Genomic DNA, 12,850 nt, shown 5'->3' with positions numbered 1-12,850 from the left:
AGTCTTTAGTGTATAATTACTTATCCAATGTATTCTTTGAACTTTTAGTATCTAAACCTATCCTACAAAATAGATGAGTCTGCAACAAAATCTTTTGATGCATGCCTAAGACTAAAGTCTTCTTTATCTACATGTAACCCCTAATTTCATCTTTTGCTTTTTGAATTTCTAACGTGGAAAGCTCTTATTCCCACTATTGCCATTGAAGAGTTTCCTTTTCTCTTTTCTATCTTAATAAGTAGTGGAATATACAACTATTTCTTTTGGGATTATCTATGCAGCTTTCAATCCTCACCGCCCTATATATATTCAAAGATGGATCCTATTCTCTTCACTCCCCAGCTCCCACCTGTTCACATCTTTAGCTAAACCTCTTTTTCAATCTCCCACAACCCTCTCCACGGCTCCAAGGCTCCATCCCAACAAACATATTGGTCCATACATCTTCATTAAGCTCAAAAAAAGGAAAGATTGAGAGGAAAAAAGCAAAGCAAATGGTAGAGATGGCAATATGGTCAAAAATCACTTCAATTTCTTCAACCAACACCACAACTTGTTCTTCTTCATCAGCCTCAGATCATAATCCATCATCAAACTGCTGTGGTTTGTCAAGGCTGATGAGGAAGCTCAAGAAACAAAGGAAAATGCTTTGTTCTACAAGTAGACAATCATCCTTCCAATGCCGGTACGATCCCATGAGCTATTCCTTGAACTTTGACACAACTGGCTCAGGAAGCATTGTAGATGAAGATTATTACAAGTTCTATGCTTTTTCTTCAAGGTTCGTTGCAACCACTCCAAGAAATGATTGCCAAAGACTGGTGTCAACTTCCCACTAGTAAAAAAAAGTCGTATAATGCAGTTTGGGTTTTTTTACCAAAGCCCTATATATGTCAATCATGCCTTTAGATGGCAATTTGCTGTATACAGTTTTGGAAATCAAGATCATCCCTAGATTTTGAAATGAATTTACTTTTCCTTCTTTCTTTCTTTCTTCCTCGGATTCTTTTTCTTATTCTTATTTTTTAATTGCACGAGACAACAGGGATTAAAGCTCAAAACCTCAGTGACACTAGAAACTTGCACGATCAAATTATACCATGTCAATAATAACTATGAAAATTCATTATATTTAAGACAATCTTCCATAAAGGGAAATATCAAAAACTCAAGTGTTACATCCGAAATACTAACAGAAAGAAGTGGGAGAAAATTCGAGTTGTGGACTTCTTGTGTAAGCACTTATTACTTGCAGCAGAATAATGTGAATGAGCCGACAAAGGGCAATTGGAGATGGAAAAAGATTACTAGTCCTTTTTCCTACTTCTTTTTCTTATTTTTGGGGCTCTTTTTTGGGGCACATCGATCTTCATTGTTCTGCTATACGAGTTGGTGGTGCATTGGGTGATCGAGCGAGGGTGTCAATTTCAAAACATGGGGTGTTCTGAAAATGTGCGACGGATTGTCAGTTTGTGGTAGGTCAGGGTGAAAAAGGAGTGGAAGAGTAAGAGAGGTATAAGATAATGTTTGGCATTGGGATGCATGTGCCATGTGCTAAGGTAACACCTTCAAGGTATCAAAGTTGATGCATTCGTACTAGTTTTTTTTGTCAAAAAAAAAAAGGACCTGGTTCCACTTCAGGCCCCAACCCTTATTTGGGTTGTTGGATTATTCCTCATTTTTGTTACAAGGGTCGAACTTATATATAACCATACTCATATATATAAGTTGGTGCGACAAATTAAGGGTAAGAAACAAACCAAAAAGAAAAAAAAGTTTAAGAGAAAGAGTAAAAGAAAAAATAGCAATTCACCTTTTATTCTTGGAGGAATCAAAATTTTGAAAATTAAAGATTAATGAAAAGTCCAGAATATTTCTTGATGTCATTGCTCTTGCTCTAGGTTATATTTGTTTGAAAAACTCGTGGTAGTTTTCAACGCTCAGAAACTGTGTAATTTAGGCTTAAAACCAAATTTCATGTCAAATTTCAGAGATTTGAATAAATCTACACATGCTTCTGTGCAAAACTGATCAGAAAACAAATGGGAAGATCTCAAAGAAACTATAATGAGATAAAGCATGTTGTGTTTAGGACTAGCTGCAACTAAATTGGAAAAGGAAATGCCTAATCTCAAATGAAGTATCAAAAAATCACTAGCTAGGTTAATGCACTAAGCTAGGTTGTGACTGCATAATTGTGTTGGCAATCAAATGTATAACTAACCTCTTACCCTACTCCAATATGTTAATGTGTTCAAGTGAAGATCATAATCATCTTAAAATTAATAGATTCAGGCTATGTGATTTGAAAAAAAATTATCTACCAAGTATAGGTAAGTATGAAATCAAGGGTCTGTCTAAGATATAGTTCTTCAGCTATCATGTTTTCCGAAATGTAACATTAATTAGAAAACATAAATAAATACAAGATACGGTAGGTAAGATTAAATAGGGAAAGTATATAAATATAAGGAAAGGTAATAAATTTTAGTATATGTATTAGGTGAATTTTAGATATGTTATCGAGTGCTCACTCAGTTTTATGGTTAGAAAAATCATAAAATCAAAACAACGTTGTCTTAAAAAAAAATTAAAATTATCCCACAAGTGGATTACATTGCAGAATAATTCTGGACCAAGAGGCTGTTTTCAATTGATTTTGTTTCATGTTTGTGGCCATGGCTAGTTGGATTTTACCCTATTATCTAACTATGTAATGTTAAAATTATTCACATGCAATTGGATACGAATCCCATATCACAAGTGGCATGGCATTTGCCTCTCAGTGTACTTTCTTACATGCTCAGTTGGCTTAGGGCTGGACGGGGGAGTTAGGTCACGGGCTTGGGGTCACTTCGGACAACTGCTAAGTCCACAAGTTCGGTCACGGGCTTGGGTTCAATTGTCTCGCGAATATACTTTAGGAGAGTACGATAAAACACAATTAGTGCCATCCTTATTAAAAGTAAACTTTTTATACACCACCTGAGAGTGTATATAATTTTATTATTATTTGATACATGATAATTAATCTTATTTTTTATACATTGATAATGTATATATTATTATCATTTGATAGATAATAATTGACCCGAATTTAAATTATAAACTGAAATTTTGATTATTTTTAATATACCCAACAGTGGCGTTGTATTTATTGTTAGTGCATATAAGGTTAGCTTTTGTTATTATCTTATATAAAGATATACTTTCTTTTTAAAAAAATCATTTATGCTAAATGACAATGGAGAAATATCCATATTTTTCTCTATTATGTTTTTCTTTGCATGTTCTGAGCACATTAATTTGTAGTAAAATATGCTAGGAGATATGATACAACATACATATATAAATTAATCCAAGAAATAAAGTTCCCAAAGTATAAAATCAGTTTTCTAAGATATAATTCATACTATCTATTGCTTTCTAATCATCCATTTTTTTTGTTGGGAGGGGTTGTTTTATCTAAACTCTACAAATTTTGATTCACTAGTTAAGAGTAAGGTTCCGTTTGATAAAACTGAATCTGAATTCTGAAGTCTGAATTCTGAAATCTGAATACTGAAACAATTAATTTGCTGAATTTTAAGTACTGAAAAAAATATATGAATGTCTGAATTTTAATGCTAAACCTATTTATACTGTTTGATAAATATTTATAACTGAATGCTTAATAAGTTTAATTTGACAATTTTGCCCTTATATCATTTCATTCAAAAAAGAAATAGAATCTATGATTTAATTAGTTTAAAATTGTTAGGTATGAAAATGATAATATTTATTTTTAAATCAAATTAATATAAAATATGAAATATATTATATGAGAAGTATGGAGAAGATGTGAACGTCATTAAAAAGGGAGAAAAGAGAAACTAAAAATTGTTAGATAGAGAATATTATGTTGTTTAATTATATAAGAATTTTGAATATAATTAACAAACAAGGGTAAATTTGGTAGATAAGATAAGGTAGCTGATGTAATTATATTAATTCTTATCAGAATTAAGCATTCAGTTAGGATTCTTGTGCTGAAAAAAATACACACAGGTTCAGCACTGCTTAACAAGTTCAGCAAATAGATTTTCACTTATCAAACACTCAAAACATCTGAATGTCTGAAAAAATTCAGATTCAGCACTTTTTTATATTATCAAACAGACCCTAAGTCTTTATAAGTTTTCAAGGTTAAAAGATAATTGTTCCTCAATCACTCAATCTAAGTGTAATAATTAAAGTCTTCATTCAATATCAAATAGTTGTACATAATTGCCATAAAACACCTCATTTGCTGAAGTGCAATGTGAGTGCATACAACGCATATGTTTCAAACTTTTTCACTATTTAGTGTATGGATAATCATGATGAATGCGAACATCAATTGAAACCCTCTAAATATTGAAATTCACCCAATTTCCTACATCTCTAGAGAATCTTTAATCTCAATTCTTCGTATTATCAAACCTCTAAATGTTTAACAAAATCACCGCATTAGCATAAAACTAAATTAATTTTAAATATCCTGATAATGTATATACATTAACATTTTTGACGCACGTTACATGTGTCAAAATAAAGATCAAATTCAAATGTAAATAACATACATCCAAATGTATTAACGTATACATAGTCAATAAATACAAGATTAATCCTAAAATCATTGTAGGAAGATTGTGGATGAGCAATGAGACACACAAAGTGAGAATCAAAAGTTTTCTGAGGGTGCATATAGTAATTAGCTCAAACGGAAACAGAATGGATCCAAGCCCCAAATTGACCAATAAAAATGATCAACATTCTCCGCTTGTTGCCTCCAAACTTTCCAATAATTAGAGAATCACCCATAATTATCTTGCCAATATTCCATTTAAACCCAATTGTAACGCTGGTCTAAAACCAATGCTACTGTCTTGTTTTACAAAACCCTAGTCTCCCCTTCCTATCCCCCCAAACCCCCCAAACAACTACGAAAAACCCTCGAGAACAAAAGTTTCAGCTCCGGGGGTTTCCGCCATAACCCAGCAACAATGTCGATGTCGAAGAGCTCCAAGATGCTTCAGTACATCAACTACCGGATGCGGGTCCACATCCAAGACGGCCGTCAATTAGTCGGAAAATTTATGGCTTTCGACCGTCACATGAACCTCGTCCTCGGCGACTGCGAGGAGTTCCGGAAATTGCCCCCTACGAAAGGCTCCAAAACTAAGGAAGAACGAGAGGATCGCCGCACTCTCGGCCTCGTCCTCCTCAGGGGCGAAGAAGTAATTTCCATGACTGTCGAAGGCCCTCCTCCTCCCGACGAGTCTCGTGCTAAAGCTGCCTCAGCTGCTTCGGCAATTCCTGGCCCGGGTATTGGTCGGGCTGCGGGCCGTGGTGTTCCCAGCGGGCCGCTTGTTCAGGCACAGCCCGGTCTTGCTGGCCCGGTTAGAGGAGTTGGTGGGCCTTCTCCGGGGATGATGCAGCCGCAGATTTCTAGGCCGGCGATTCCTCAGGTGTCGGCTCCTCCGATTTCGTACCCGCAGCAGCCGCCTCAGGTGGTGAGGCCTGGAGGGCAAATGCCACCGCCGCCTATGCCACCTATGGGGAGAGGGCCGGTGCCTATGGCGCCACCGCCCCAGTTTAGGCCTGGGGGCCCGCCTCCGCCTGGGCAGTTCCCGCCTCAGTTCGGACAGAGGCCTATGGTTCCTCCACCACCTCAGTTTAGGCCAGGGGGCCCACCTCCGCCTGGACCACCTCGACCTGGGATGCCTGGAGCTCCTCCACCTCAGTCTCAGCCTCCTCGTCCCGGTATGCCCCCGCCTCCACCTGGTGGTGTGTTTGGACCACCTCGTCCAGGAATGCCGCCTCCACCTAATGCTCCACCGCAGAACCAGCAGTAGTTGAGAATATGATTTATCAGGTACATTGTGGATTAGGTTTTTATAATCTTATTTGAAGTTTGGTGAAATTCAGTCTTTTGACGACAGAAGTTGGGGTACCCCTTATTGCATTATAAGAAAATTTGGTGAATCACATTTTGAAAATTTGATGCAAATGTTTGCTGGTGTCTACGCAATACAGGAATTTTTTGGCTAGTGCTTGTTGGTTTATGTGTTATTACATTTCAAATTGGTATATTGTATTTTTTGTTTATTGTTGTTCCTCTGGATAATTTCTTGGTCAATGTAAAAACCCAATATTTGGGGGATATTAAGATCTTTAAACAGCTTATTATGCGGATATTTAGTGAAGAATGTTTTCGTCAGTTATATAATTTTGGGCGGTAAATGAACATTCATATGGTCTTCTCTTTAGTTTTATTTCCGGTGCTAGTTGTGGTGTTGGGACTCTTTGTCCTTGCCACTGTGCATCTTCTGTCAAATGCTCATGTGCATGTTAAAGATCCTTAGAAGCATATTACAAAATTTGATGAAAACGATTATTAGTTTAAATGTTCCCTTGTGGGCACTTCGTAGGTGGTTGCGATGCATTTTAGAGTCTTCATATTAAATCTGTATGGACCATAAAACAATTTAGTTGGTCCCATTTGATGGTTGTAAATTTTGTTTTAATTTGGAGTTATCCACATTTAGTGTTAACCTGCAAAACGGATCATTGAAGTGGTCACAAGGTCAAGGGATGGCGAATTTAGGTGCAGAATTTCTTTTATCTACAATTGTTTCCTCCTTTTGTAGGATTTTGATTTAGACAACGTATCTGTTTACCTTCAAAGCTTGCGTGTCTTTTTCAACTTGGACATTCATGTTCTCTTCTTCCTAATTTTGCCAAAGAAGAGAGAAGATCCAATACTATGAGCTGCACAAGAAGGGGCCTTTTCCAGTATAGTAACATGTTGTCTGTAAAGTCAAGCATTGAGTGCTTGTTTTTCTTTAAGATTTTGTTCCAAGTGTTAGATTTTTGGGACCTACATCAAAGAAAGCAAGCAATAAAATTTGCAAGTCAAATAACCATATGCTTTCACAAGGAATTTACTTCTTGAACTTTTTTCAAGTTAAAATTTGACGAATTGCTATTCGCGCTATTAATTCTTGAGAGCAAGTTTTGGGAACTGACAAGCGAGTCAATTCTGTATCATGTTAGTTTAACTCTGATACTTTGACACTGATCTCTTCCTTTTTTTTTTTTTCAAAATATCCAAATTTAGCGGTTGAGTGAGCAGTGCCTATTGTTTTGCATTATTGGGCTACAAAGTGGGAGGGATTCATGGTTTTGGTCAGCATTTTATTTTCACCGGCTAAGTTGGTTTTTTTTGACTAGGAAAAACTATAAATTCCTTTTTTCCTTTTGTAATTTGGTTTGCTGGATGGCTTTATGTTCTTGCACGAGTCCAACTTTGAATTTTGGATGAGCCTGATATTATGCATGTAGAGTGAAAGCAAATCATATTCACTAATATTCCATTTACTGTCCTGTTAGTGCTTTTGTTGGATGATGAAGTTAAATAGTTCCTTTCTGATGTAAAAACCATGATTCTGCTTCATTTGGTGCAGGAATTTTATAGATCGCCATTGAAGTCAGATATTCAACTGAGAGGATGTAGTTGGTTGGCTGCCTTTGATAATCTATGTTAGCATTTACCAATGATTTGTACTTGTGAGATGTTTTCTCCTTAATGAGGCTTCCTTTTGTGATGTTACTTTTGCACATTGTGACCATTGCCAGAATTGTCCCCTCAACTGATTAGAATTTTTGATGTACGTTCCATGGCTTTTTAGTACATATGATGCTGACTGATATTAGAATCTCTTTCCCTCCCCTTCTCTCTCTTTCTGTGGAGTTAGTGATACTGGAAATGAGAAAAAGCTCCAAGTATGTGGAGGTATTATCCTTGTTCATTTTCTCTATCCGTCCATCTCTTCTTCTTTCTCATTTTACTCTTTGCTAATGTTGGAAAAAGTTGGCATAGAAATTGGAAATTGCCCAAGTGAGTTGGAGCAATGTGAATTGTCCTTGTCTGGATGCAACTTGATTTGTATATCTTTATATATCGCACTGCTAATGGGCATGTGCCAAATGGACCTTATTGAATCTTGACTTGTCAGTGAATTGCAGGTTAGAATGTCTTTCTGGCAGGAGAGAGGTTCTATTGTTCGATATAGTTTTTGGATTTCATCTTGTACTTGGCATGTATGTTTAAGGGCCACAGAAAAATTTTTATCACTGGCCATTTAATCAAATTTCTATTCATGTGTTCGAAAAGCTGAATCTGCAATGCGGTGGTGAATATTTAGTGCAATAAATGGTCTCAAGCTGCAAGCCTTGTCACCTCGTATTTAAAAGGATAGGAGGAAACTTTACATACTAACCTTGTCTGGAAGTTCCTTAGAAACTCGCAAATTGGTGCATCTGTTGCGAATTTAATTGACTAAGAAGCAGGTGGCTAGAGCTGGCTTTTCTCATGTATTCAACTTGTACGGTCGTGCTTCTGAAATCACAAGTCAGTTTATAAGGCGTCTTATCATGCCATTTGTTCTTTTTCCACCTTCTATCAGTGGTTGAATTAGTGGGTTTTCTGATATGCATGTTACTAATTGGATCATGTTCATCTTTCCCCATCTAAGCTTGTGCAAGGCAAGCAGAGGCTTCCAATATGGGAGGGTGAACATTTGTGAGGATAATGGGATTTGATCGGACTGGACTAGGGTAGGGTTGGCAACATCCACGGTTGGTCCATTTGCCGGCACCTGTTTAACCAATATATTGACAAATAAACTGATCTAGAAACGAGTGAAAGGAATAGAGAACATGATGCGTGATTGGTTTTACCTAAGGAATACTCCGTATAATGAGATTAGCAAATGTTCAAAAACTCCTATCCAAAAACCCAAATAATTAATTAGATTTTTCACCTAAAGTTTACTGGTAGACGTACGTCCCAAACAGGCCACTGTTCTTTTTAACAATTTGGGAGTTGAAGGGATTGACGAAAATGGGGAAGGTGTGAGATTCCAACTTAAAGCAGTTCCAATGCATGGCCCAAATCCGCCCAAAAAAAAAAATGCAACACAATACAGCTATTTACATAAAAGCACCCCTTCTCAATAAAAGTCAAACGAACAGCTTATCAACAGAGTCAACGAGAAGCCAAGGAAGGTACAAAAGAAGGCAGCCTTTTGAAACCTTCTTCCTAAGAGCTTCAGTAGATGGGGTGGCATCGCAGACTGACAGGCCCCAGCTGACAAGAACCTGTAAGCACCAAACAAATGCCATTTCTGATGTCATTGCCCAAATACAAGCACAATTAACTTTTGGGAATAGTAAGGGCAGAGCTCGCTCGTATAGAGAGTATCTATCCAAAAGCACGGACTTTAAGCTGGACAACAACTAGTTGCTCTTGCCCATTCAAAATGCCAGTGTTTTGGAAATCTTACAAGTACATCTGTAGAAAGTGAATTCTTATTAAAAGAAACAATATCTAGGTAATCAATCCCCTTTCCCTCACCTGCCATTGCCTTCCAGAACCGGGGGAATTGTTAAAAGCAAATTGAAACTAGAGAGCTTAAATAGTTACATGCGACATATTCATATTAAAGCATTTCTCACCATCCATTAGTAGAATCCAAACAACTCTTCAAGGTCAGAGTCCTCGGGATCCCAACGAGTATAGTCATCATAATCAAGATAAAATTCATCATCATCAGAGAAAAAATCAAGATCGGAAAATCCAGATGGGTAGCCATCAAATGAGTCATCATCATATATTGTTGAATCCCATCCATAACCTTCAGTGGAGTCATAGGGGCGCTTCAGAACTTTAATTTGTTGAGCACATCTTTTTCCTAATTCCCCACTAAGGTAAACATTAAAACACTGCCGAACATCTAGTGATTCCAAGTGGGGGCAACCATCTAGAATAGCTTGCAGACCTTCGTTTGTCATCTCATTTCCAAAAAGCGAAAGATGGCGCAACCCAGACATGGTTTTGGCAATGGCAAAAGCCTCCTCATCACACTCACGTGGATGTCTACGCCCAGTGCGGTTCAATGTGAATGATTTCAACAAAGGGCAAGAGCGACCGACTATTTCAATACTCGACAGTTCTGTAAAGATAAGGTGCAGCTCTTCTAACAAAGGAAATCTTTTAACAGCTTCAATCAGACCTTCGTAACACATACCATAACAACACGCAATTTTAAGGCGTCTGAGTTGACCTGATCTGAAAAATAATGCGAAAACACTCAGGATGGAAAGAACCAGCAACAAAAGAAAAAGATACAATTCATCCATGCAAAAAGGACGATATTAGGACAATTCAACTGGTTTAGTGCATAAGGGTTGAGCCAAATAACCTAGAAGATTATACCTTTGTTAATAGTTGATATAGCTTTCAATGACAATAAAAAGGAAGACATGCACACGACACATAGTCTGTCTCTCTAAACATCAATCGCAAGGAAAATGAAAATTTATACAAAAAGCAATTGTGGCAGAGATGCGAGTATGAGCTCCAGCAAACATCTTTGAAGCCTAAAACTAAGACTGAAAGTAAATCAAACACATTAACATAAGAACATAGAGGACCTTTTTTTTCAACAAAAAAGGAAAAATTTAGCAGGAGAGGCTAAGATTTTTAAGAAGTGTGGAGGGAGGAGGGATCTGAAACCAGGACGTCTAATCCTTGGGACCTTAACCTTAACCACTAGACTAAGGCCTCATTGGCAAAAATATTTTTTCTAACAGTAATATCCTACTCTTACACTATAGAGGAACACGGAGACCTTTCATCATGCTATGAAATGCAAAATATCAGAGTATCACTTCCAGTTACTTGACAACATTATCAAGTCAAAATCAACACTCAATTCTAAAGTATTTTTAAAGAACTCATTATAGACAAGAAATGATCATACAAATTCAGTTCAAAATAAGTCTATCCTAAGCTCCCAAAAATATTCACCCATCAAGACCAGTGGAGGAATCGTGTAACACCATTCTATCGGGGACTAAAAGTTCAATGATAGTATAAACAGGGTCTCATAGATAACCATCCAAATCATCTATTATCATCACCTGTGCTGGAAAGGTACAACCCCTGAAACAAATCAACTAACCAGCCTACATGGGATCTAATTTGTCAATAAGTTATATCGGCGCAGAATCTTCAACAATTACTACCCTACGACCATGTTACATGTAGAGCTTGAAGCAGACACCATTTGTTAAATGTTCAAAGATTATTTATACACCAAACAGTTCATTGGTTGTACGTTAATTGTGTGACAGCTTGTCAATTTGATGTACAAGTGGATACATAGTACAAAGATGACTCTGTTCTGAACATTATTTAGGCCCTTCAATCCTAGGTAAAGGTAACATTTCGACATAAACTACATTTGTCAAGTTTGTTCATACGCCTACATTAGTAGCATTATAAGCAAATGAGTTCACACACCACAAACACATAATCGGAAAAATAAAATCCCCCGATTCAAACTTAAAAGTAGAAAAACGAAAGCAAGTGGGCTGAATCAGACAAAATATACCTTTCAGCAATATATTCAAGCAATTCATCAGTACCAAAATACTCAATATTTATAGCAACCAACTGGCCCTGGCTCCGGTCAACAGCGTGGCGGCACATGGTTTCCAAGTTATAAGGCATAGAACCAAGATCCCCCAAATTATACATGTCAATCTCTCGCCACATGGCAGGATCCTTGCACACATTTCGCCAAGTTGTACACACTTTCTGGGCAGTCTCCAGCATTTCAATTGCACCCAGCCGGTGCAATATATTCGCCGTTATATCCCGCGGCAAGTCCGCCCACGGCGGCGGCGGCGGCGATGACGTGGATGCTGCCGATGAGTCTTTTCTTCGCCATACTTGTTTGATCTTCGGGCGGGGTTTCTTCTTCTTTCCCTTTCCACCCATTTCCTCTTCTGAAAATTTTGAGGGTTTGATGAAGTTTGGGTTTCGGTGGTCAGTAAAGGTGGAGTCTTATTGTTTTAGTTTTTTTTTTTTTTTTGAACAGTCTTGACTGATCGATATTTTAGAATATTCTAACATTTCGATTTGGTTTAAGGATCTTTTATTCTTTTTTTTTTCTAAAGCTTTTAATGTTGTTTGAGAGAATAAATCATAAATGTACATGACATTGACTAATTTTACTGGGGCAAAAGTAGTTAATCTAATTATATATATATGATTAATTTTCCTACGTTGACAATAGATACACTATCAGTATTTAATAAATAATAACTATGTAAAATTTGAATTTGAAATTCAGCTTTTACACACATATTATGAATCAAACGATAACAACGGTGCTGTATATAAACTGTCGCTGTATATAAGATTTACTATATATATATGTGTGTATATGTGTATGTATATGTATATATAACAACGGTCTAGCCTAGAAATATGTTATGGGTAAGGTGAAGTGAGGTGGGAGAACATAGGCGAAGGATTAGAACCTGACCTTGCACTTAAAAAATACTTCAGTCCATCCCGATAGCTATTGGACCAAAGTCTTTTTGGTATCAAACTAATTGATATATCAAAGACATTTAAGCTTTTGTGTCATGTACTTGTCCAGCACTTTGGCTATCTAAATTTAGTTGATAGACGATGAATCCCTCAACCCTAGTTGTATAGAGCAAGGGTTTGAATTTTTATTTAAAAATGATTATAAATTTACTTGCGATGCTATTCTTGGATGAATGATAAGTAATGTAACTTAAAAATAATGAGCTTTGTACTAATTAGTGAATAGTGAAGATACACAATGCAAAAGTATAATTCTAATTACCACGACACATTTTTCCTTATAATGACAAATTTACCCTTTATAGGATCAATATAAGTTTTGACTTGCAAAGGTTGTAATTGTTATTTTATAAGAAATTTCAT

The 12,850-nt window shown here is 36.7% G+C and overlaps 3 protein-coding genes across 5 annotated transcripts; 2 read left to right on the top strand and 1 right to left on the bottom strand.

Annotated features, from left to right (window-relative positions):
• Positions 1 to 305: 305 nt before the first annotated feature.
• LOC113709541 (uncharacterized) lies at positions 306 to 994 on the top strand. The gene has a single exon (XM_027232329.2). The coding sequence runs from the start codon at positions 495 to 497 to the stop codon at positions 837 to 839; it is 345 nt and encodes a 114-aa protein (XP_027088130.1). The 5' UTR covers positions 306 to 494; the 3' UTR covers positions 840 to 994.
• Positions 995 to 4,896: 3,902 nt separating this feature from the next.
• On the top strand, positions 4,897 to 7,832 carry LOC140014508 (uncharacterized). Of its 2 annotated transcripts, none has more exons than XM_072065430.1 (2): positions 4,897 to 5,896; positions 7,499 to 7,832. In XM_072065430.1, exon 1 carries the CDS (start codon positions 5,025 to 5,027, stop codon positions 5,874 to 5,876), a length of 852 nt encoding a protein of 283 aa, XP_071921531.1. In that variant the 5' UTR covers positions 4,897 to 5,024; the 3' UTR covers positions 5,877 to 5,896; positions 7,499 to 7,832. The 2 variants fall into 2 exon arrangements, with proteins under 2 accessions (XP_071921531.1, XP_071921532.1); XM_072065431.1 differs by having other exon boundaries at positions 4,901 to 5,896; positions 7,488 to 7,832.
• A 1,085-nt stretch (positions 7,833 to 8,917) lies between these two features.
• Positions 8,918 to 11,972, bottom strand: LOC140014507 (F-box protein SKIP19-like). 2 transcript variants are annotated; one of them, XM_072065429.1, is made up of 3 exons: positions 11,481 to 11,969; positions 9,541 to 10,153; positions 8,918 to 9,183 (listed from the first exon to the last, which is right to left on the bottom strand). In XM_072065429.1, the coding sequence occupies exons 1-2, from the start codon at positions 11,867 to 11,869 to the stop codon at positions 9,547 to 9,549; spliced, it is 996 nt and encodes a 331-aa protein (XP_071921530.1). In that variant the 5' UTR covers positions 11,870 to 11,969; the 3' UTR covers positions 8,918 to 9,183; positions 9,541 to 9,546. The 2 variants fall into 2 exon arrangements, with proteins under 2 accessions (XP_071921530.1, XP_071921529.1); XM_072065428.1 differs by lacking the exon at positions 8,918 to 9,183 and having other exon boundaries at positions 9,244 to 10,153; positions 11,481 to 11,972.
• Positions 11,973 to 12,850: the final 878 nt, after the last annotated feature.

The sequence above is a fragment of the Coffea arabica genome, chromosome 9e (genome assembly GCF_036785885.1).
Source record: "Coffea arabica cultivar ET-39 chromosome 9e, Coffea Arabica ET-39 HiFi, whole genome shotgun sequence".
Lineage (NCBI taxonomy): Eukaryota > Viridiplantae > Streptophyta > Magnoliopsida > Gentianales > Rubiaceae > Coffea > Coffea arabica.
This window is presented reverse-complemented; position numbering and strand designations above follow the sequence as displayed.